Source organism: Mercenaria mercenaria, chromosome 11 (assembly GCF_021730395.1).
Source record: "Mercenaria mercenaria strain notata chromosome 11, MADL_Memer_1, whole genome shotgun sequence".
Taxonomy (NCBI): domain Eukaryota; kingdom Metazoa; phylum Mollusca; class Bivalvia; order Venerida; family Veneridae; genus Mercenaria; species Mercenaria mercenaria.
Window position 1 is genome coordinate 53,012,710 of NC_069371.1, and position 23,739 is coordinate 53,036,448.

The 23,739-nt window shown below is 34.8% G+C and overlaps 1 protein-coding gene across 17 annotated transcripts in view; it reads left to right on the plus strand.

Annotated features, from left to right (window-relative positions):
- Positions 1 to 23,739, plus strand: part of LOC123531444 (protein cordon-bleu-like) — a 93,116-nt gene that overhangs the window by 62,898 nt on the left and 6,479 nt on the right. For 12 of the 17 annotated variants that reach the window (XM_053517452.1, XM_053517449.1, XM_053517448.1 and 9 more), the window contains 10 exons: positions 5,212 to 5,434; positions 7,877 to 8,055; positions 9,321 to 10,092; positions 12,028 to 12,114; positions 12,869 to 13,123; positions 14,884 to 14,943; positions 16,980 to 17,111; positions 19,990 to 20,096; positions 21,295 to 22,794; positions 23,553 to 23,566. In XM_053517452.1, the coding sequence (XP_053373427.1) occupies positions 5,212 to 5,434; positions 7,877 to 8,055; positions 9,321 to 10,092; positions 12,028 to 12,114; positions 12,869 to 13,123; positions 14,884 to 14,943; positions 16,980 to 17,111; positions 19,990 to 20,096; positions 21,295 to 22,794; positions 23,553 to 23,566 (3,329 nt within the window). Of the gene's footprint in view, positions 1 to 2,038; positions 3,628 to 5,211; positions 5,435 to 7,876; positions 8,056 to 9,320; positions 10,093 to 12,027; positions 12,115 to 12,868; positions 13,124 to 14,883; positions 14,944 to 16,979; positions 17,112 to 19,989; positions 20,097 to 21,294; positions 22,795 to 23,552; positions 23,567 to 23,739 lie in introns of those variants that run through there. The other 5 variants (XM_053517458.1, XM_053517444.1, XM_053517455.1 and 2 more) reach the window with 5 other exon arrangements.

Here is a 23,739-nt window from a genome sequence, read left to right on the forward strand (position 1 = left end):
ATATTACTACGAAAATAACAATGTGTATGACAGTTTACTTTAAAATATACATGTTGTTCATCATATTTCGAAATTTCAATAAATTTAAATTATGTGATCATAAGATTTCCTTTAACATTCACAAGGGATCTTTTAAATTTATAAACACTTACGGAAGATTTTTTTTTTACAAAAATATACTTTTAATGTATGACGGTAACCAAGAAGAACAACTTTGATTTTTTCAGTTCTGTAAATACATTTTTGTTTTAAATATTAACGCTTTCCATTTGGCATTGATACATTTTTTCTGGAGTTGTTTTATTTTTTTCTAAATATTCTTTTTTAAAACTGAAAGTGTCACAAAATGAACAGAATAACATAATAACATCATCCATTCTTTAACATCGTCCTTTCATACACTGAAGAAAAAGCGGTATGTTATTTCTAACATGGATAGTTTCTCGGCTAGTTTACTGAAATTAAGAGTGGAAAAAATCATTTGTTTGCGATGTGTAGGCTAGAAACCTGATGAAAAATAACGAATAAAATGCAAAATCTACGGTTTACTTATGCTATTGTACAATGAATCACTGATTGTTTGTCCGCAAATTCTGTCCTGTGCTATTTTTAGATAGCAGACCTTATCGGTGACGTCACAGATCCTTACATACGGGAGTGTGCTATTACAGAGTGGATCCTCTCCCTGTTTCAGTATTTCGAAGCTGAATGGTTACAGTTTTTCACCAGAAAGACTAATGTGATAGAAAACATAATTGTTCTGAGACATTTAATTTTGTCCCATGAGAAAATATGTGGTGTGTTTGCCATTATCTTGATCGTCATTTTGATTGGAATTACAAAACAGGTAGAACAATGTTCTGTTACTTCAAATTTAATCAAATTAATTCAATACCGTATTTTGGTGTGTATAGGTCGCGGTAATGTATAGTCCGCATCTAATTTTTGCTCTGGAAATGGTCGGAAAATTTAAGTTGTAACGTATTAGTCGCAGTTAAGTTTCGGATTTTTTCCCCAGCAATATTTAATATTTACCGGCAAAAAAGTTTTGGCGGCGGCCATATTGATGCCGCGGACTGAATTATTATCAGAACCTGATTGGTGGAAATCGGACAGTGTTATTTTCGATCCCAACCGTTTCGTACCAACAGTAGTATCGGTAACAGACTACATCAAAGAAAAGCGGCTTTTTGACACTAATTGGCAGCAGACGGTTTGCGTTTACATTCTGTAATTATGCAAGTTTAAATGTGAATTGTTTGCACAGCAATTATAACACCTTTCCGCGTCATGTAATTAACCGCGTTCTTTTGATTCTGAGATTAACAAAATATCTCTTTTTGGATTTTTTTTTCTTTTATTTAAAAATCAAAAGTAAACAATTATCTTTTAAGTTTTTTAATACACTAAGAATTAGTATAAACAATGTTTGGAATGGATGACGGATCTGTCCGGATTTTATCCAACCCGGAGTACATGTCAATGGCGTCCAGTAAAACGAAAGTAGAAACAAACGTAATTGAAATTGCAAAAACATCTTTGAATTAAAGTAATTCGTAATTTTAATAGTCTGTATGGGTTATTTACGATATATTTTATTGAAAGTAACCGCTATTGGTTGAAAGGCCGCCGATATTGATATTTTTTATCCATTTTATTCGTTCGTAACAGATGCACGTAATTTTGCGAGAGCTACGGTCAGAAAATTGGCCCAAAAAAAACTCTGCTGGCAATGTTCTGTCGTATAGGTCGCAGGAACTTTTTCAGGCAGCAAAATGGGTAGAAAAAGTGCGACCTATACACACCAAAATACGGTATTGGTTATTATACATGGGGAATATCCAGTAATGGTATAGATGTACAAACTGAAAGGCTTTGGTTGTTGTTGTATTTATATAAATAGTTGATTACAACTGTTCGTTGCTCAAGGGATTATGGGTATTTTGTGTTTAATTATTAATTATTATTGGCTTTTATCACTTTCAAACAACAGTAAGTTCATCCTGAACGGCTAAGTAGCTGATGTCATAGTGTTGATGTGCTGATAAACAGTCAGCCAGTAGTTTTGTACAATATTATGATTTATAAAATGGAATAAACAAAAACAGTACATGGAGTTATCAAATGGAGTGGAATATATAATAATATATAATCTGTGAAGTTGATTAATTTGGTGTGTTATTGGCAGCAGTTCTGATTGAATATTGCATTCTTTTAACAATATTGGAGTGTTTAGTGAAAGCTGTAAAGATATGGGAATGGATTTAGGATTGATTTAGTTTTATGTCAGCGTGTTTGGTCAGATATTATATAAAACAATACACATTGTATAACTAAACATTTGCTGTTATCTAAATAATGTTGTATGTCTTTATTTGCCTGGAAGGTAGCTTTCTCTTGATACCTGTTTAAGATAGTTTCTCTTTATCATTGAACAGGGAAGAAATCAATTAAGTGTCAATTTATTGACTAAACTACAACTCCCAAACAGGAGTATTGTAAATATTATCTTGAAATATGTGGTCTTTAATTGGCAGACACAATTGAGGTCAAATCTCAACTTTCCTATGTAGGTGCCTCTTAGAGCATTAATTCATAGATGAGTGGGACACCCAGGTAGAACCTAGAAACTTTTTTCACATGAAAGAATTCTACATCTGAAACGGTTTTGATCCACAGTGTTGTTGCTATTGCTCATGGTTAATTGGTTACAGTAGTGCAAGATATACTTCTGATTATATATTTACTGGTTCGGACATGGCTAGTACATTATTCTGATGGATAACGATGTCTTAAGCCACAGTTGTCTTTTGCTTGCTCCACTCAGGGATCAAACTCGGTACTTTTAAATTGGTGTTCCTGTGCTCTTACCCAATTGATGATTATCTGTCAAGTCTATGATTTGAAATAGCAACATATGTTTTCATTATTTCATAAATATTTGAAGTTCTTTGATAAGTGTAAGGTATACAATCATTTGACAAGATTACAATAATAGATTTATTGATTATGAAATTGTCTCGTTCTGTTGGAACTGTTTCAATTGACGTGTCCGCTCTATTTATGTTATAGCACTTAGAAAATGTGTCACGGATTTTGAAATAATGAATTCTTCACCACACTTTAGTGTAAATATTTAATTACTTCAATTAAGAGAGAAACATGTATTTGAAATTTCTACTTACTTATGGATAAATATTTATAATTCGGTATTGAGATGTGCTACCTTAACATATAATATCGTGAGAGAATATTTTCTCAGCCCTTTGGACAATATTGTTGAATATAATTTAACAACAAGGTGACAAAAATATGTCAAAACAATACTGTCTGTTTAATTCATAACATATAAAAAAAAATTAAAAAACTGAACAATCTGCATTTTGCACCAGTGAAACTGACAAACCAAACAGCTTTTAGTATGAGAGAGTGAAAATAAAAATATAAGAGAATATGTTGAAAATACATGGAAATTATTACTATCTCAGTTATTGGATATATTATCTCGTGATCATAAAAAATGAAATGAAAGTGGACACCAGTTATTGTTATTGTTATCAAATTTAACATCAGAAATTCTTGTGAATAAAACAGCCTTCAAAAAAGATGGATTGTTGTTCGGGTTGGGTAAGCATAAATATCATGTCATATTTTATCCTTCTTTCTTCTTTACGCTCCAAGAAAAAAGTTTTTATTTCATGTCAAGTAAAAAAAAAATGACCCAAGGTTTTCTTTCTTCAACAAGATTTCACATAATTTGTGTGTCTTAAGTTTCGATTCAGATTATACATTGTTTAAATATATTGAACAGGCATGAACAGAAGGTTTTTCTTGTTGACAGAAGTGTTTCATATAATTAGCTCTTAGCATACTAGCGGCAATTTTATCTGCCTTTACAACCAGTGCAGATCAAGATCGGCCTGCACATCCATGCAGTCTATCAATGCAGTCTGAGCATGGTCTGCACTGTTTGCTGTTCAGTCAGTAAATCTTCAGTGAATACCCCTATGAACTATATATGGTAGTGTCCAAATTGAAAGAGTAGTTCATTATTGAAATTCAGCAGGGTAAGAGTTAGACTTCCCATTGAAGATGAATGCCTTGGTCATTCAGTAGACCAATCTCTTGATTGTGTTGTTTGGTCAGTTAATGTTTTTACAAGTCTGAAAAGTCTTTTCACTTTTTCCAGTTCCTGGAGTTTTACCTCAATCTTGCAAATCGTGGTTTCAGTGTCAGGTATCTTCCTACTTGACCACAAGTCTGTCCTTTCCTGGACAGTCTTTTTTATCTTTACTTCTCTATACAGAACATAGAAATAGTTTTGTATATAAATAGGTTTCAAATTGTGACTGACTTTAGGCTTGAATTTAAGAGATATTTTGTTTCCTGCTTGAGTGTGTAGTCAAATACATGTTATTGTTTGCAGATATTTTAAGTGGTTATCCTGCTTTCTGCAATAAAACACTTATAAATCACGCAATCTCTTCCTGTTTGTACAACAATTTGAAGAAAGTACATTTTAATAAAATGTTGACAATTTGCAGCTGATGCAATTGGATGGATGATTCCCCTCAGGCCCTCATCCCTCATCCCCCCACTCCAACCACAAAAGCCCCAATTTATTAAGCTTTTTTTTTTTCAGTTTCCGATTGTGGCCAGAAATCAGTCACAAGTACTTAAAAATAAAATCTGAAGTAAATTTACCAGAAGAAAGTAAAACCCAAGGCCTGTTTTACGAGAATTTGACTATACAGTATAACTTGCTTTAGCAGTCACCTCTATTAAGCAGCCAGTGTCTCATTTCCCAAAACAGTCCTTCAGTCTGTAAATTACCTGCATTAAGCAGCCACCTGTTATAAGCAGTCGCTTTTTCCCACGCCCTTGGCTGGCTGCTTATGACAGGTTTGACTGTACTGTATTTAACAAGATATAATTATGGACCATTTTGCCATTCCCACTGTGCACAGATATGTCTACGGCGTGATATTCTAGTGAGGCAGCACTATAAAGTTCGGCATTGTGCTCACTGCTATAAGAACACACACACACACACACACACACTGTGCACAAGATTGAAACAATCTGACAAGACATTATTTTATTGGGAATATGTCTTTTTGAGAAAACAGCGAGTTTTACTTGTAATAGACTTTTAAAGCTATTTTGTATCATTTTAAACAATTATTTAATCAAAATTTTTCTGAATTTCAGATGACATATCGATTCACAGTCAATCTACCTCATAATCAGAAGAAAGTGTTGAGAATCAGTCCAAAGTTGACCCTCGGAGAAGTACGCCAGCTTATATGTAAAGAGAAGAATTTCGACCCTTCACGCTACGTATTTCTCTTGCCAGGAAACCCAAACAATTCCCTAGAGGACTCTGTCACTGTTGGAGATTTAAAAACTAGCGAAATTAACTTTGTTTCTATTGGTGAGTACTATATGTAAGCAATAACATGACTGAAAATAATGTTTTACTTGAAGTATTAGATATTCAGAGGTACATCAGCACAGTTGACCTTTACTGTGAGAATTTCATTTTACTTTCAGTACTAGATGATTTCTTTCAACAGTTTTTAGCTCGACTATTCGAAGAATAGTCTAGCTATTCTACTCACCCTAGCGTCGGCGTCGGCGTCACACCTTGGTTAAGTTTTTGCATGCAAGTACATACAGCTATCATTTAAAGGCATATAGCTTTGAAACTTATTTATTCTTTTTCTAGGTCAATTACCAACCTCACTGGGTCAAGTTCCATAACTCTAACATGTATTTTGAGCAAATTATGCCCCCTTCTGGACTTAGAAAATTCTGGTTAAAGTTTTACATGCAAGTTACTATCTCCAAAACTAATGTAGATATTGAATTGAAACTTCACATGTGTCTTCGGGGTTATAAAACTAGTTGATAGCACCAAGTCCCATAACTCTGACCTTCATTTTGGCCAAATTATGCCCCCTTTTGTACTTAGAAAATTTTGGTTAAAGTTTTGCGTGCAAGTACATACAGCTATTACTAAAAGGCATATAGATTTGAAACTTATTTTTTCTTTTTCTAGATCAATTACCTACCTCACTGGGTCAAGTCCCATAACTCTGACATGTATTTTGGCCAAATTATGCCCCCTTTTGGACTTAGAAAATTCTGGTTAAAGTTTTGCGTGCAAGTACATACAGCTATTACTAAAAGGCATATTGATTTGAAACTTATTTTTTCTTTTTCTAGATCAATTACCTACCTCACTGGGCCAAGTCCCATAACTCTGACATGTATTTTGAGAAAATTATGCCCCCTTTTGGACTTAGAAAATCCTGGTTAAAGTTTTACATGCAAGTTACTATCTCCAAAACTAATGCAGATATTAAATTGAAACTTCACATGTGTCTTCGGGGTTATAAAACTAGTTGATAGAATCAAGTCCCATAACTCTGACATGTATTTTGGGCAAATTATGCCCCCTTTTGGACTTAGAAAATCCTGGTTAAAGTTTTGCGTGCAAGTACATACAGCTATTACCAAAAGGCATATAGCTTTGAAACTTATTTATTCTTTTTCTAGGTCAGTTACCAACCTCACTGGGTCAAGTTCCATAACTCTTAACATGTATTTTGAGCAAATTATGCCCCCTTTTGGACTTAGAAAATTCTGGTTAAAGTTTTACATGCAAGTTACTATCTCCAAAACTAATGCAGATATGGAATTGAAACTTAACATGTTTCTTCGGGGTTATTAAACTAGTTGATAGCATCAAGTACCATAACTCTGATATGCATTTTGGTCAAATTATGTCCCGTTTCGAACTTAAAACTCTTTTGATATTTAACATTTTGGGTAATAATTTCCTGCTTCTGTGACAATATTTCGAATAGTCGAGCTTGGCTGTCTTACGGACAGCTCTTGTTATTCTATATCATAAATTAGGCATTTTAGGTGTAGTTAAGTGATGTTGTTGACAAAATCAATGTTTCCCATAGGACATTGATTTGCCAAAAGAGAAATAAACATTGATAGACTGGATTTAGAGCCAAATGTAGTGATATTATAGCACATGAAAGTTTTGTCAATGCTGTATTTCAACAGTATATCAGTTATGCAAGGGCAGTCAGTTAACCATACCAGTGTCTTCTCGCAAGTAACTGATAAGGTGTGGTTAAGGTCACTGACTTCAAATCACTTGCCCCTCACCAATTTGGGTTTGAGCCTCACTCGGTACATTGAATTCTTTATGTGAGGAAGCCATCTAGCTGGCTTAGGGAAGGTTGGTGGTTCTACCCAGGTGCCTGCCCATGATTAAATAATGCACGGATGTGCATCTGGGGTCTGCCTCCACTATTAAAGCTGGAACATCCCCATATGACCAATATTGTGTCAATGTGACCTTAAATCCCCCAAAAAACGAACAAAACAAGCAACTGACAACTTTTTCACATGAATTAGAATTGGAGGACGAATGACTTAAGACACGTACACTGTCATTTGTCAAATTGTCACTTTTACTCTACCCTCTGAGCGACCTCTGGAATTATAGTCTAGCTCTACCTACTGAGCAACCTCTGGAATGATAGTCTTTTACTCTACCCTCTGAGCGACCTCTGGAATTATAGTCTAGCTCTACCTACTGAGAAACCTCTGGGATTATAGTATTGTACTCAGTCCATCGAGAGACCTCTTGAATAATAATCTGGTGCTGTACCTACTGAGCAAGAGAAAGACTAAATCCACAACTTAAGCAATGATGCTGTACAACTTCACAGTAAACAAAAAATTAGATTCAGTGATGTAAAATGATCTTTGAAAATTATTCACCTGTATTTTGCTCATAAAAAAAGTATGAATTTAAAGAAATATTATTTAACTTCATAAATTTTTTCAGGTATGATTGAAGCAGCAAGTTCAAGGTCTATGCCGAATCTGGCGTTTGCTGCAGCACGTGCAAATAAAGATGCCAGTGAAACAAGAGATGATTCTCAGTTTATGCCTTCAGCAGGAGAGAAAAAAGCAAAGAGAGGATTTCTTTCCTTCCTTGGAAAGAAAGACAAAAAATTTAAGCCAGTAAGTGTAATGAATTTGTTAGTTCTTTCAAAGGTTTTGTTCAGTAGCAGGCCATGGAAAAATAAATCTAATGATATGATAGGTCTATTATGATTATATATAAGCAACAGATGCAATGTTGTGGTCAATAGGTTGAAATCCTGCACAAGTCACATCTGTTTTAAGGTATTTGTTTGACACCAGTACATGTACTTGTATTTATAAGTTAGAGATGGTACATAAATTCTTCTGAAAGTTCCTTACTTTATTGGTGTCATGCCAGTCATAAATAGTTCAAACTGAATATCAATGATTTATATTCTGCAACATTTGTAAATTTTCAGTCAGGTGTTTTCTCCCAGTTTATAATGACATGGACTTTAATTAAGCTTAGTTACATTAAATACGATTCATGTTACCATTATGACATGCCTTACTGCATATGTCATAAAATCTCTCTTTAAAAATAACAATTATCTGTATGTGTAATTAATCTTCCATTATTCCATTCATTGTTCTTGCATTGATCCATGTCAGTAAAAAGAAGGAGACTATGTACATCTCTTAGTTTGAGTTTGTCTTTGTCCTGGTAATGACATTGCTCTGGTCAATTCTTTCCCATGATCATGCCTTTGTCCTGGCCATGTCTTTGCTCTAGTCATGCCTTTGTTCTGGTCATGCCTTTGTCCTGGTCATGTCTTAATTTGTCCTGGCCATGTCTTTGTCCAGGTCATGCCTTTGTCCTGGTCATCATGTCTTTGCCTCGGTCATGTCTTTGCTCTGATCATCGTGCCTTTGTCCTGGTCATGTCTTTGTCCTGGCCATGTCTTTGTCCAGGTCATGCCTTTGTCCTGGTCATCATGCCTTTGCCTCGGTCATGTCTTTGCTCTGATCATCATGTCTTTGTCCTGGCTATGTCTTTGCCCTGGTCATGCCTATGTCCTGGTCATCATGCCTTTGCCTCGGTCATGTCTTTGCTCTGATCATCATGCCTTTGTCCTGGCTATGTCTTTGCCCTGGTCATGCCTATGTCCTGGTCATCATGCCTTTGCCTCGGTCATGTCTTTGCTCTTATCATCATGCCTTTGTCCTGGTCATGTCTTTTCCCTGGTCATGCCTTTGTCCTGGTCATGTCTTTGCCCTGGTCATGTCTTTGCTCTGATCATCGTGCCTTTGCCTCGGTCATGTCTTTGCTCTGGTTATGCCTTTGTCCCAGTCATACTTTTTGTTTAGTGTTAACAAACAAGCAGTCTGGACAACAATTTCACTGTTTTCTTTCATTTCAGCAACAACAAGATACAGAGATTGAAAGTAGACCGAAGAAGTCTGAAAGCTTTAATGTACGTACAGGGCGAGACTCAGAAAGTGTACAAGCACGTCCAAAGACAATGTATCATGAACAATCGGGAGAACTTGAACATTTTGGAATTAGTAAAACAACTGGAGATTTACACAGATTTTCAGACAAAACAGAGTTTCGTAAAAGTACTGGGTCAACATTAATGGCAGTAAATGAAAATGTAATTCTTTCGACAAAAACTGAGAATGTGCCGCCAGAAACAGCATCCTCTAAACAAAATAAAAGGTTAAGTGGGTCTGGCGCACCTCCAAAAAAGAGTGCCAAAAAACGTGCTGCACCCCCTCCCCCTCAAATGAACAAAACCCAGCCACTAACTGTTCAAGTAGAAATTGATGTGCATTCCAAACTACCAGAAGAAAATAGAATAGAAATACCTGCTGAACGTGTTCATTCAAAGAAAAATCATTCTCGGAATAGCTCCGATTCTAGTGGATATCACGAACTTACAGTTAGCGGAGCAGAATCACCAGATGCTAACAAAACAGATAACTTGCAGACAACACTTGACACAACATCAATCGATAGTGCTGAACATTTTAATGGTGACAGTGGTATACGGGATATGTCGCCTGTAAATCAAAGAAGTACCAGTAAAGTGGTCGGAGATGTTTCTAGAGATTCAAGTGTAGATATAGATAAGCCATTGGCACCGGGTAAAAAGAAAAAGCGTGCACCACTACCTCCACCTGGAATGACAGGTATGTAAGGGAGCCAGCTCTTATGTTGGATTAATTCTGTATTTGCAGTGTTTTAATACCATCAGATAACATTTTTCCATTTATCTTTTTTTGTTTGATTTTATCAGAAATACTCACTCAGAACTTCAGGTTTGGTTTTCTAAATTTGCACTCCGCATTATTTCTTAACATTTTGGATGAAAATAAACCATGTCCCAGAAGTCCACCATTATATTAAACAAATTTAGGCTAATGAAACCCCAGTTTTATGCAGAATAAAAAATAACAGTGCAATTCCAACACATATATTGATACACAATTCAAATTTAGAACTTGAAATTATAGCTTTAAGTTGTTCTTGACATAAAATAGATACAACTACGAAGAAAATGTGTTTCAAATTGATTAGTATCGATTAGTATCTGCACAAAGTTGAATTTCAGTCATCTCCAAGAAAAGTTCTGATTCCCTTGGAATTTGAGATACTGAATTTCAGCTGTATCTACCCATTATAGATAAACTCTGTTTAATAATAGAATATTTGGCTCTATATTTTCAGTATATGATACCATATATCTATAATCATTCATTGACTGCTTTAAAACTCGATTAAAATGAGAAAAAAAAAAAAAAACAGTAATTCTTAATTACATATTTATACACTAGTGTTTTATTTCAAATTCATTAACTGATATTTATATAACTCTTTTGTAACACTAGATTAGAAAGCTTTTATTAACTTTTAGCTGAAGCATCAATTTTTGAAGAATAGCGAGAGCTGTTGTACTCCTCAGGCGTTGATGTCGGCATCATTTCTTGGTTAAAGTTTTGCAAGCAAGGTCATATCTAAGAAACCACTGCATGTAAATTGGATTGCAACGATGCTTCTCAGTAAACAAACTGGATAAAAGAACTTTTGTGAATTATGGCCCTTTCCCGACTTCAAAAGTTTGGTTAAAGTTTCTTAAGCAACTAATTGTCAAGCTTTACCTCATTTACAACTACACATACTGGACTGGAACTTCACTGAATGCATACAGGTTATTAAACTGATTGAAATAACCAAGTTAGATACACTATGTTTGAATGTAAAGTAAAATTATGGCCCTTTAAACTTGGTTAAAGTTTCCTGTGCAACTAACTGTCAGTCTTTGAACAGACAACGCTTCTTACATAACCAAGTTAGGAAACTCTTGATTGAAATGAATTCAAATTTTGGCCTGTATTTTACTTAGAAAGTTTGGTAGAAGTTTTGCATGCAAGTTGATATTATTATCATTATAAAAGTTTAATTGTGAAATAAAACAGTTCAAGTTACGGCTCTTGTTCTGTTCGGAAATTGTCGAGCAGTCGGGCATTATCTTATTTTTCTTCTCAATAATTAGACAGTTATTCGATAGAGCTACAGTTGATTTTATAGGTCTGTCTTAGTTTTTACTAGTTACATGTAAATTTGCTGGAGGTGACTTTCATGTCAAATAATATTGAGAATGCAATATTTCTTGATGATAGAACATAGAAGTTTTCAGATTTTATAAGAGGCCTGAATTAACAGCAGACTTTTTGATAACAAGATATCAAAAACTGAGACGGACTTATTGTTTTGAATCAGTTTTAATAGATATTTTGTATTTTTCGCGCCTCAAGGCATATAGTATAGTTAGTTTATTAGTTTGTCCCCGTGTCCGAAACGCTTCTTGTCACGGCTATAACTCTTCATGATTAAGAATTCAAATGAAACTTCACATAAATGTTACGCATGATCAGGTGTGTCTGGCGCAAAATCTGATCTGTCCATCCAAGGTCAAGGTCATAGGCAAGGTTTCTTAACCCTAAACACACACTAAGGTGCACTACAATTCAGGGGTATCTGTTATATTACTAATGGGATCTCATTGTTTTTTATTTTTGGTGTGAGCTTTTTTCTAGATATTAGATATTTTACTTGGATTTCAGCAGGTTCTGTAGTCACTAGTGAAACTAAAATATCACCGCCCAGTCAAACACAGGAAAGTACTGAAATTCACAGTAAAATGGACAAAGGTATGCACTATTTGGCTTCAATATTTTCATGTCACTTTTTTGCACCAACCTTTTACACTAACATTTTATATTTGTTTTCAACATTATAAAGTCCTTGTAGTACTTTAGAGAACCCAAAATTGAATGTTGTCATGAATATATGTGTTTAAGATTTAATTAGGACAGAAAAAATAAAGTGTTTTTTTTTTCTAGTGTTCAAGAACTTAGTAAATCTTGATTTGTTTAAGAAAAGTTCTCTACATGTCATTCTTAGAGAATTATGAATATTAAATTTTCAGCATTTGTGAAAGAATGTATTTCACAGTCACGATTTTGAAAAACTTTTTTTGCATCTCTAGTAGTCTTAGAATATTTCATATTATTCTTAGAAAAAAATATTTGAAAGATCTTACACATGGTAAAAGTCAAATTATCAAGGCAAGAATATTGCCACAGTCATGATTCTGTTGTATGATATTTCTGCTTGATTGGTTTTGGAGCATAAATATTTCAACATGTCTAATTCTTGTGCAAAAAGTCGTGCTCGCTGTTTTCAGATGTAAAGAAAATGGCATCACTTTCTATAAAATTTTGTCCAATTCTTGTCTAAACATAGAATAAAAGCGCTATGTCTGAAAAAAATATAGATACAAAAGAAACATGAAAAGCAGGAAAACAGTTAATATTTATTTGTAAGATTAATCCATTTAAGAAATTAACTCTTTCAGTTTTCTAAGACAGTTATAGTACTAAACCATAACTGTGTTTGTTACAGCCGATGAATTTGAGGCATTGCAAGCAATGGAAGAGGTTACAATGAAATTCAACATTGAAGACTCTGATGAAGATGATGATCTTCGAATGGTGGAGGACTCGTCGATACACAGCGAGGATATCGACATTGATGTTTCACACAGACAAAGACCCCCGACATTTGTCGCCCCTCCGCCACCCACCGAACCACCTCCTGAGGACTCAGAACCTGTAGACCTTAATATGATGGTGAATCAAGTGGATAAAATTGATATTGGTAAATACGGAGGCTTCGTTTTACTGTTCATGGAGTAAGATGTATTATCTGAAACAAGAAATTCCATGAATATTCTAAGTCATTGTTACACACAGGTTGGCTAGAGCTAGCTTAAATTTGTGGTAGAAAATGCTGATATGGTCTGTGTGTATATCTGTAACATCTTTCTGCTTATTTTAGTGTCTTAGAAACTGAAAATATATCATAGATTTAAATGAATGGCCAGCAGCTTGGGAGTTTTTCTTATAAGAGCCAGTACTGAGCTCAAAGATATTAAACATAAAAGATTAGTTGTAAAGTTCTAGAATCTGATTGGTTGATTTTGAACTTGGCCATTTGAAAGGTTGCATTCTGGTAGAGCTCTCCAAACTCAATTCTTTGACACCAGACCTTGTGTGTCTTGATGGGAAGATGGCCTATACTTCAAATGGGATTCAAACTAGATCAAGCAGGATGGTTGTCATCACAGTTACAGCACCACTCCCTTCATCACTATATCTGCTACAACACTATGCCATTCATTACCATACCTTCTACAGCACTACTCCCATCATGACCATACCTTTTACAGTAATACTTCAATTATGACCATACTTTCTCCAGCAGTACTCTCTCCATTACCATATCTTCTACAGCGCCACTCCTGTTTTGACCATACCTTCTACAGCAATAGTAACTCCATTACAGCACCACTCCTGTTTTGACCATACCTTTTAAAACTCAATTCCCTTTATGATACCACCTACAGCACCACTCCCTCCATCACCATACCTTCTCCAGCATCACCATACCTTCTCTAGCACCACTCCCTCCATCACCATACCTTCTCTAGCACCATTCCCTCCATCACAGTACCTTCTCCAGCACCAATGACACTACCTTCTACAGCACCACTCCCTTCATCACCATACCTTCTCCAGCACCATTCCCTTTATGACCCAACCTTCTCCAGCACCATTCCCTTCATCACCATACCATCTACAGCACCATTCCCTCCATCACAATACCTTCTCTAGCACCACTCCCTCCATCACAATACCTTCTCTAGCACGACTCCCTTCATCACCCTACCTTCTCTAGCACCATTCCCTCCATCACAATACCTTCTCCAGCACCACTCCCTTTATGACACTACCTTCTACAGCACCACTCCCTTCATCACCGTACCTTCTCCAGCACCATTCCCTTTATGACCCTACCTTCTCCAGCACCACTCCCTCCATCACCATACCTTCTCCAGAACCATTCCCTTTATCACCATACCATATACAGCACCTATCCCTTCATTACCCTACCTTCTCCAGCACCATTCCCTTCATCACCATACCATCTACAGCATCATTCCCTTCATTACCATACCATCCACAGCATCATTCCCTTCATTACCATACCATCTACAGCACCTATCCCTTCATTACCCTACCTTCTCCAGCACCATTCCCTTCATCACCATACCATCCACAGCATCATTCCCTTCATTACCATACCTTCTACAGCACCATTCCCTTCATTACCATACCTTCTACAGCACCATTCCCTTCATTACCATACCTTCTACAGCACCATTCCCTTCATTACCATACCTTCTACAGCACCATTCCCTTCATTACCATACCTTCTCCAGGACCATTCCCTTCATTACTTTACCCTCTACAGCACCATTCCCTTCATTACCATATCTTTTACAGCAATACTCCATTTAAAATCTGGTTGGTTAAGGCAAAAATGATGGAAGTATTGATATTTTATTACATTTACAGGTGTTGGTGAAGACACAACAAGTTCTGGACCAGACAGTGCCAACAGTTCCCCTATGTCAAGTATGTTTTTCTCAACCTTGTATTTCTTTAATTGGGATTTGACAAATTTTGTGTATGATATGTTAATCTAGAGAAAAGTAAAGTTAGATTTTTTAACTTGTAAAAGTATTAAAAATATCTAATTCAGTGAGAAGTATTTTCAGAATTTGTTATGAACTTAAATCATGAATACGAAAATTTAATAGCTGATCAAAGATTTTTCACTTGAACCTTACTTAGTATTTGACCCTTCACAGAAATACATTGTTAACCTAGGTCCAGCAGTGCAGCTTCTTGCAGTCTGAACTTTATTTTATAAACCAGTATCTATATATATTATGTATTTTCATACAGCAGATGTTAGATTTGTCTTTCATTTGCTTATATAATTGCATCTTAAATTATAAAAATGGAATTTTTGACTGCATATAACTTTGATATAATTAATTATATATAATTCCAAATAAGATATTTGAACCTAAAAAATGAAATTTACTAACCTGTATTTGACGGAAAGCTTGTATATGCATTTTAACTATTGTGAAACAGAATGAATTTGTGTCACATAATTCTTGCAATTATTTTATCCCCCATTCTTTTGGAGGCTTAATATGTTTTAATGTATTGAAACTTTTAAAAAAATTAAATTGACTGTAAAATGTCGCATTTATGAATTCTGTTTCACAAGAAATGTATTATCTATGTATCAGTGAATGACTTTAACAGCATGCCCAATGTATTATATATCGTATGGTAGAACTGAAACAAACACCATATAAGATGAATGTAAACTGTCCTTACCCACCCAGTTAGCTCACGAGTTAGTGTTGAAGACTAGGGATTGGGAGGTGCTAAGTTTAGTCTTCAAACAAGACAGATGTTCTGTCTGATTATTGACTGTAATGTCTCCACTCATTTATCCTGTACCTAACAGTACCTTTGATTCATGTGGAGAAATTGTCACATGTAAACAACAAGTTAGTTCAGGTGAAGAGTCAAGGAACACTGGTTCCATTGGCTGACTTCTGTTACATATTTGAAATAGTGATTAAAAGCATGCTAAACTAACGGAACTATTTCTGAATAGCATTGTGGAGTATTTTATAAGGCATAGATTTCCCGTCTTTAAACAAAAGCAACAACTTTGAGCTTGTGAGAACTTTATCCTGTCATGTAGTACTGCTTTATGTCTCAGATATTTCTGATCTTGTTTTGGGTATTTAACAGAAAATGTAGGCTTGCTGTGTATCATGTTTGATTACTGATTTGAAACATCTCTTTGGAAAAAGGCTGTTGTATGCTAAACCAAATGACACTCTAATCACATTGTATATAAATACTACAATACCGGTACATATGCTTATAACTATGTCTGCCAACAATTGTGAAGTTCTCAAGGGTAGTAGTTTACTTGTCAATATATTCCCTCCCTGATGAGGAATGATGCATCATTTCAAGAACAAACAATTTTTATCATGAAAAATTACAAACTAGAGTCTCTGAGGTCGCTGACTTCAAATTACATGCCCATAACCATCCATCTGACTTGCAGAAAGTCTGTGGTTCTACCCATGTGCTTGAATGTGACTGATATAATACCTTGAGAGTTTTTATTAAATATTTCCTCAACTGTTTGTCAAAATTATGTAGCAGTCATTCATCAGCCGGTCGGACAGAAAGATGGTTGTATTAATGCCAGTGCTGTAAACTTACTTTGGTACACTTTTGAACCATACAGTATTGTTTTACATTCGGTTAGCTTGAAATTTATAGTTTCTGAAGCATACTTTTTGAATTAATTGGTATCTATAGATTTATTTGATAGTTCCCTTCCTCATACATGAAATTCTTGAAATGATGTGTCTATTTTATTAAGCTTGGATTTGTATCTGATATGCTTAAAACATTACAGGCCCTTGATATCCTTTATACTTTACACCATATACACAAGTGTTGAAAAGGGCATGTGAATGCATGTTTATACCATATTTAGTTTGGATCTGTCTGTAAAATGTTGGTAGTTAGAAATTGGTGAAAATGTTCTAAACTTTTAACAGTTCCGAGACGTGGCAGCAGATCAAGTAATTCCTCGATAAACACCCTCGAGGACTTGAGTCTTGCTTTTGCACAAACTATAGAGGCGGGAGAGGAAGCACTTGGCATTGATTCAGATAATGATAGTGTCCAAGGTATTCCAAATGTACCTGAAGTAGACTGGTTTACAAGCAAGTTGAAAAATGAAAAATTAGTCATTAAAAAATATTAACAAATTTGATAACCAAATGTGTTGAGCCTCATATTTAAGACAAAATTCAAAAGTGCTCAAACAAAAATTATATTCCATTTCATTGAGGGTATAATAAATTTTTAGAAATTATGAATATTTTCTTTCATTCTTTTCATTAATCAACTTGCTGCGAGTGCTTGCTTCTAACAGAGAATCAGTCTATAGTTTTTAGTGGGCCAGTCTGGTCTTCTGTCACCAAATATTTAACAAAACTTCTTGGTTTTCAGCTAGTCTTAGAGTGTGTGACTCACATTTTCACATTATTTTTGTTTTCCTTCCCATATATCTATTGGTTTAGTTCTTTGCTAGGTTTTAGACTCTTTTATTTTATCTTTAAATATATATAACTTACATTTTATCATTCTTGACTTATTAACCATATTTTCATTATATTAGGCTTAAATTGCTAAAAGTAGTTTTTTTCAGACTTCTTCGTTTTAATTGAATCCCGGAACTTTGTGAGGCAAACACTTCTGATAGACGAAAATCTGCATGTCATAAGTCTAGACTATAATAAAATTTAAAATTCTAAGTTATATCATATGACCAAATGAATCATGATCTGTGTTAACAGAATCTGAATAAATTAAGTGTCAAGTATTGCGATATCATGAATGTATATTCATAGTTCAAATATATACTGAGTTTGCTAAATTTCAATTAAATTTAAATGACTTCTGTGAATAGTGGTAAAAAATCATAATACAGTTAGATACAATGTAGAGACAACAGTTTTTAAATGGTTAATTATTTTAAACAGAATAAATACAAGAAAAAGAGTTCATCAGATGAATCTACACTGTTACTTACAACTTGGTTTTTGTTTTCATAAAAATATATTCCTGTATGTCATGATATTTACTGATAATGGCATGCTTTTTAAAATAGCATGGTCTAATTTGAAATATTCCATCAGTTGATCAAGGGTTGAATATATACATTATGCTATTATATAGTTACATGATTAATGTCCAATAACGGTGTAGGATATATCTGTGCAAACACTTCTTTCTCCATTTTATTTGTTACTCTGAAAAAGTTTCTGTAAATAAATTAAAAATTGAGTGTCATTTTGTTACATTTATTTTGTTCATTTTAAACTTGATTTTGACATATTTTTCAAGCTATTTTAAATCATTTACTACTTATTTAAAAGATAAGAACAGGTACAAGGGAGACCAGCGATGGATATGGACAGACAATGTTAATAAGTGACCATTGAATCACTTAAGCTTACTGTCACCTAAACATTGAATTTTGAATTTAATAGTGCTTTGTTTTAACACAAGATTTTAATCTAGAACTGAGGCAAATGTGACACTTTGGCTAAAGACATGGCATTATCAAAAGTTCTTTCATATTTGAGGAAGTTACCGCCAGTAGATCTACTTGCCGTGAGCAAATACGTTTTGTTTACTGGCAGATCAACCCACGGCCATAAATATAGCTTAGATGCTATAGATAATAGGATGTTTTACCCTAAGAAAACAAACTGCTGAATATAATCTCACATGCTGTGTCCTTGTTGTATTTAATTTTTTGTGTATTTAAGGAAACAAAAACTTTAAATAACCTGTTTTAGCTTTGTAGTGTGCAGCTCAATGCACAGAGAGACCCAAGGCCAACTTTGCATGAACATTTGCAATGATGAGCTAAATAGTGTTATAGACACCCCTGTTTGCATAGATCTATGTTGCGGTTTATAACCTTTTTGAGAAGAGCTAGTGGTTAATAGATTCCATTACTTCAGCTAGATAGTCTTTTGACTAGTTTATAGTTTCAGTTTAAAGTTTTTTCTTGCTTTTATACTGTAGTATATTTCAATTGTTATGCTATTTTACTGAAATGAGCCGCACCATGAGAAAACCAACATAGTGCATTTGGGCCCAGCATGGATCCAGACCAGCCTGCACATCCACACAGTCTGGTCAGGATCCATGCTGTTTGCTCTCAAAGCCTATTGCAATTAGAGAAACCATTAGCGAACAGCATGGATCATGACTAGACTGCGCGGATGTGCAGGCTGGTCTGGATCCATGCTGGTCGCAAATGCACTATGTTGGTTTTCTCATGGTGTGGCTCAAATCCATTTATCATGCATGACATATTGTATTTTCTTATGACCTTTAGCATGTTTATTGTGTTTTGTATAAGTTTAAATGACTAGAATATTTTAAATATGTTAATTTATATTTTTACATGAAATGATTTATAGCAGTCTTCTATTTTGTTTTCCATATTAATATCGTTTTAACTGTAAACTCATTTGACACTGCATCAGTTTTTAACAGGACAGTTCATTGAGTAACTTGGTGGTATCAAATCTTGCCTTAGTATGACATGAAATAGCAATTTTCTTTTTCAGATCAACAACTTTTCTTCTGTTAATTAACTGATTAATGTAATAATGTACTAGTGTAGTTTATAGAATAATTCCAGTATCTCCCTATGATATCTGTTACAAAAATGACAGGTAATTTAAACAGCCTGTTATCTCAATGCCAGTGGGAGCAACGATAGTGACTGCTGATACAGAGGGCAATACAGGGAGTGTGTGTTCAAACCCTAGCCAGAATACATCTTAATGCAATAACAAGCTATTTTATTTATTAAGAGTACAAACAGCTTGTTTAACATTTAAGCCTATTTCTTAGTCATATGTTATTACTCTCCGACATGGTTCTTTCACGATATAATAAAAATGAATTTTGATTGCTTGGATTGGGATAAAATGACCTGAAATTTAAGTTCTGAAAGAGTTATCCTTTGGAATATTTCAGAGGAGTTGAAGCGTGCAATGCCAGAGTTTAAGGACAATATATCAAAGCTGACACAAGATGGGGATGAGGAAGGCTCGCCCTCCAGTAGGTCACAGATGTCTGAGCAGGTCAGTACATTAACAGCAATATACTGTTGTTTTTTTTCAGTATTTTAAACTACATTACACAGGTATGGTTTTGAATATAAAGGGGCTAGCTTGCTTCTAAGTGAATATTTTTAAGACAAGGTTGGAAGTTCCAGTTAAATGAAGTGCTTTGGTATTAGTGTTTTTTCCTAAGCACATCCCATTTGTTGAACACTACTTACCCAGAGGTATCTTTAACTTGACATAAGAAATTATTGTTAGTGGCTTCAAGAACTGTCAGATAGAATCAATATAGGTTGAAGTATTTTTAATGTATGTTAATGTACTTCATGTTAGAATCATTGTAGGCATATTTCATGTTATAGTTAATGTCAGCTGATTTTTTTACTGTTAGGATCAATGTAGGCTAATGTATTCAGTGTTAGAATCAATGTAGATTGATGTATTCTATGTAAGAATCAATGTAGATTGATGTATTCTATGTAAGAATCAATGTAGATTAATGTATTCTATGTAAGAATCAGTGTATATTGTTGTATTCTATGTAAGAATCGATGTAGATTGATGTATTCTATGTTAGAATCAATGTAGATTGATGGATATCATTCCAAATATAAAATATCTGTAGCCCTTCGTGTAGGCAGGAGTATTTGGGTTTTTTATTGTTGAAAACTTCCTTAAGCACAAGTATCATTCCATTGTGATTCTACCATACAGACAGGATTGTTATACCATTGTGATGTTTCCCCTTTTTATCCACCTAACCTCTGCTTTAATCTGTATTGCAATCTTCAGTCTTTTTACAATGTTAGTAAAAGTGTGTACCTGTTAGCTCCCAAGTAAATTTTGAAAAACAAAACATACTGTTCTACTGTTTGTTTAGGAGTTGTAAATATTACTGTTGATAAGACTTTTCAAGTTGTCCACTAAACATTAAGCATTATTCCAACAGTTGCAGACCTACATACTAAATCATTTAGCTTTATCATCTGACAGAATATTTATTTGAAATAGTTCTTTAGACTCGAGACATATTAAGTACTATTTAAACATACTATTTCTAGTCTTGGGGGGACAAGGTACACACTCTGCATGTAAAGTTGAGATTTCCCTACATACCAAAATAACTGGAAATAAGAAAATCTGTGGAGTACAAGTCTTCAGAGATGAGACTGTGGCACTATCTAGTATTTGAAAACATCCTTTGCTTTGATTCCAGGCCGAGGATAGTGACCAGTCTTTCATCATACATGAGACCTCCAAAGACGAAAATAAAGATGAAGAAGTAAAGTCGCCTCAGGGTAACCGGGAATCTTCTGAAATAACTTACGACTTCACAATTGATGCTGTACCTTCTGACTTCCAAAATGAAAAAGATGAAGAATCAGACGAAAGTTTCTTCGTTGAGGAAACTATTATTTTACCAGCAGCTCCAGGAATTTTAGATTTTGGCAGTCCTAGAAAAATTCCTGACCTTGAGTCTCCAAAGGAGCATAAAGTGCTTTCACTGCCAACACAAGAAGAGATTCCTGCTGATGAAAGTGTGCCAACAGATTATACTGAGGATGAAGTTGAAACTGCTCCAGTTGTAGAGGAGAAACCTCCAGAAAAAGAAGAATTTGTTCTAACATTTGATGAATTATCAAATGTGGACTTTAGTGCATCTAATCCTAAAGAACAAAGGAAATTAAGGAGAGATTCCAATGAAGTGCCAAGAGTTAATTATAGAATAGAATTTCGTAGTTCTGCTGACTTTGATACTGAAGCTGAGGACTTGATCAAGGCAGTCCCAGCAACTGTTGTCAATGAAGAACCTGTGTTCAATGATGATGGTGAAAATTCAAATTATGACAATGGTGCAAAAACAAAGTGTTCAGAATTGAGTTTCTCACCAGACTATGAAGGCGAAGCTGAACATATGCTGGAAGAAAAATCTATCTCCATGATAAATCTTCCAGCACAACGAACTCCAGTTAAAGATTCAAATAGTGATAATAATGGTGCTCCATCAGAAACATATGCATCTTCCACAAAAATAGTGTTGTCCGCTTCCCAGTCACCATCTTCGCAAGTTAGTGAAACATCGCCTAGAAAGGATGATAGTTTTGACTCCAACAGTCTTATGCAAGCTCAGTATAACCAGTTACAACAGCAGTTTACCATGTGGCAAAATCAGCTTGTTCAGAATCAAAAACTTTTAGCTTCCCAGGGTGCTTCAGACTTTTCGACCAATCAGATGGCAGGAAAGGATGACCCATCCAATTTGCAGCTACAACAGCTGCAGCTACAGATTCAGATGCAGCAGCAAATGATGCTGCAATTGCAACAAAGCATGCAGGCTTTAGCCTTACAAAACACTCTCCAAACTCTCCCACAAACTGTCAATCAACCGCTTGTTGCCACAGGAACATTACAAAGCCAGCAAATTCCTCCTCCCCCACCCAGCACACAAATATTTACAAAAGACAATGAAAAATACAGACCACCTTCCCCGGAAGAGGAGATGCCAAGGGGACATATTAAGGTGCTAAGCCATTCAGAACCTCCTGCAGCCCCAGCTGCCCCTCCTCTCCCCACTGTTGTAACCTCAAAACCAAAGCCTTCTAAAGCAGATGCAAAATATTCCAAACCGAAGCAGAAGAGATTTGAGCGGGAATTAGATCCCAGAGAGCAACTGATGTTAGATATCAGAAATTTTGGCAAAAAGCACTTGCATAAGGTTAGTATTGCATAAACTGTAAATATATATATTTACTGTGCATCATAATTATTGTATTCCTGTGTTTGTTATGCATCTTGTTTGTATTACGTTTTCCAGTTAAAGTTTTAAGGAAGTCCTATCCAGTGCATGGGAAGTCCGTATGATAACATGAATTACTTGTTCACTTCCTGCACAGTGAAATACTGATGGCTTGAGGCCGCAAGGTGATTAGCAAAATGCTCAACATATCTGAGGTTTTGTGCAATTCATATGTAGAAAGTGTAAGGAAGACAGTTGGGGGACCAAATTAATTGCTAAAGAATTGCCACCAATGCTGAAGTGGACAGTGTTTCACTGTGTGTGTGTGGGGGGGGGGGGGCGGATTTTGTCTTTTTTTGTGAAATTTGAAATATATATTTAGATGTTTAATAATTTATATATTGGCAAACTGCAGCAGGTTTGCCTGTTATTCCAAAATAATAACTCAAAACAACAAATAAACCCTATTTTCCGATATATGTTTAAAATGTCCTCAGTAAGTTAACATTGTGGATTTAAAACTAGGTTATATATGACATAAAGTGATTATCAATTTTACTGATTTTTTTCACAAATCACTATGCAAAAAAGATCACAGAATTAGTGATTTATCAACATTAAAGTGAAATAACTTAAAAAATTCTTTAAAAAAGCAGAGGAAAAGAGGTAAGAGTATTAAAAAACAACACCTTAGTTAACAGTTGTGATTATTACATCTTGAATTTCTTTTAACATAGACCAATTATCGCAGGTATTGCTAATGTAATATCACCTATATAGACATTACTCCATCTTCTCCAGTAGTGTAATTTTCCTGAATGAAATATAAACACTTCATCTACCTTATACTTCTGAACCAACTTATTTGTATGATATGTATACTGCATCAAGTTTACCATAAAAGATATGTAAAAGCTAGCACTC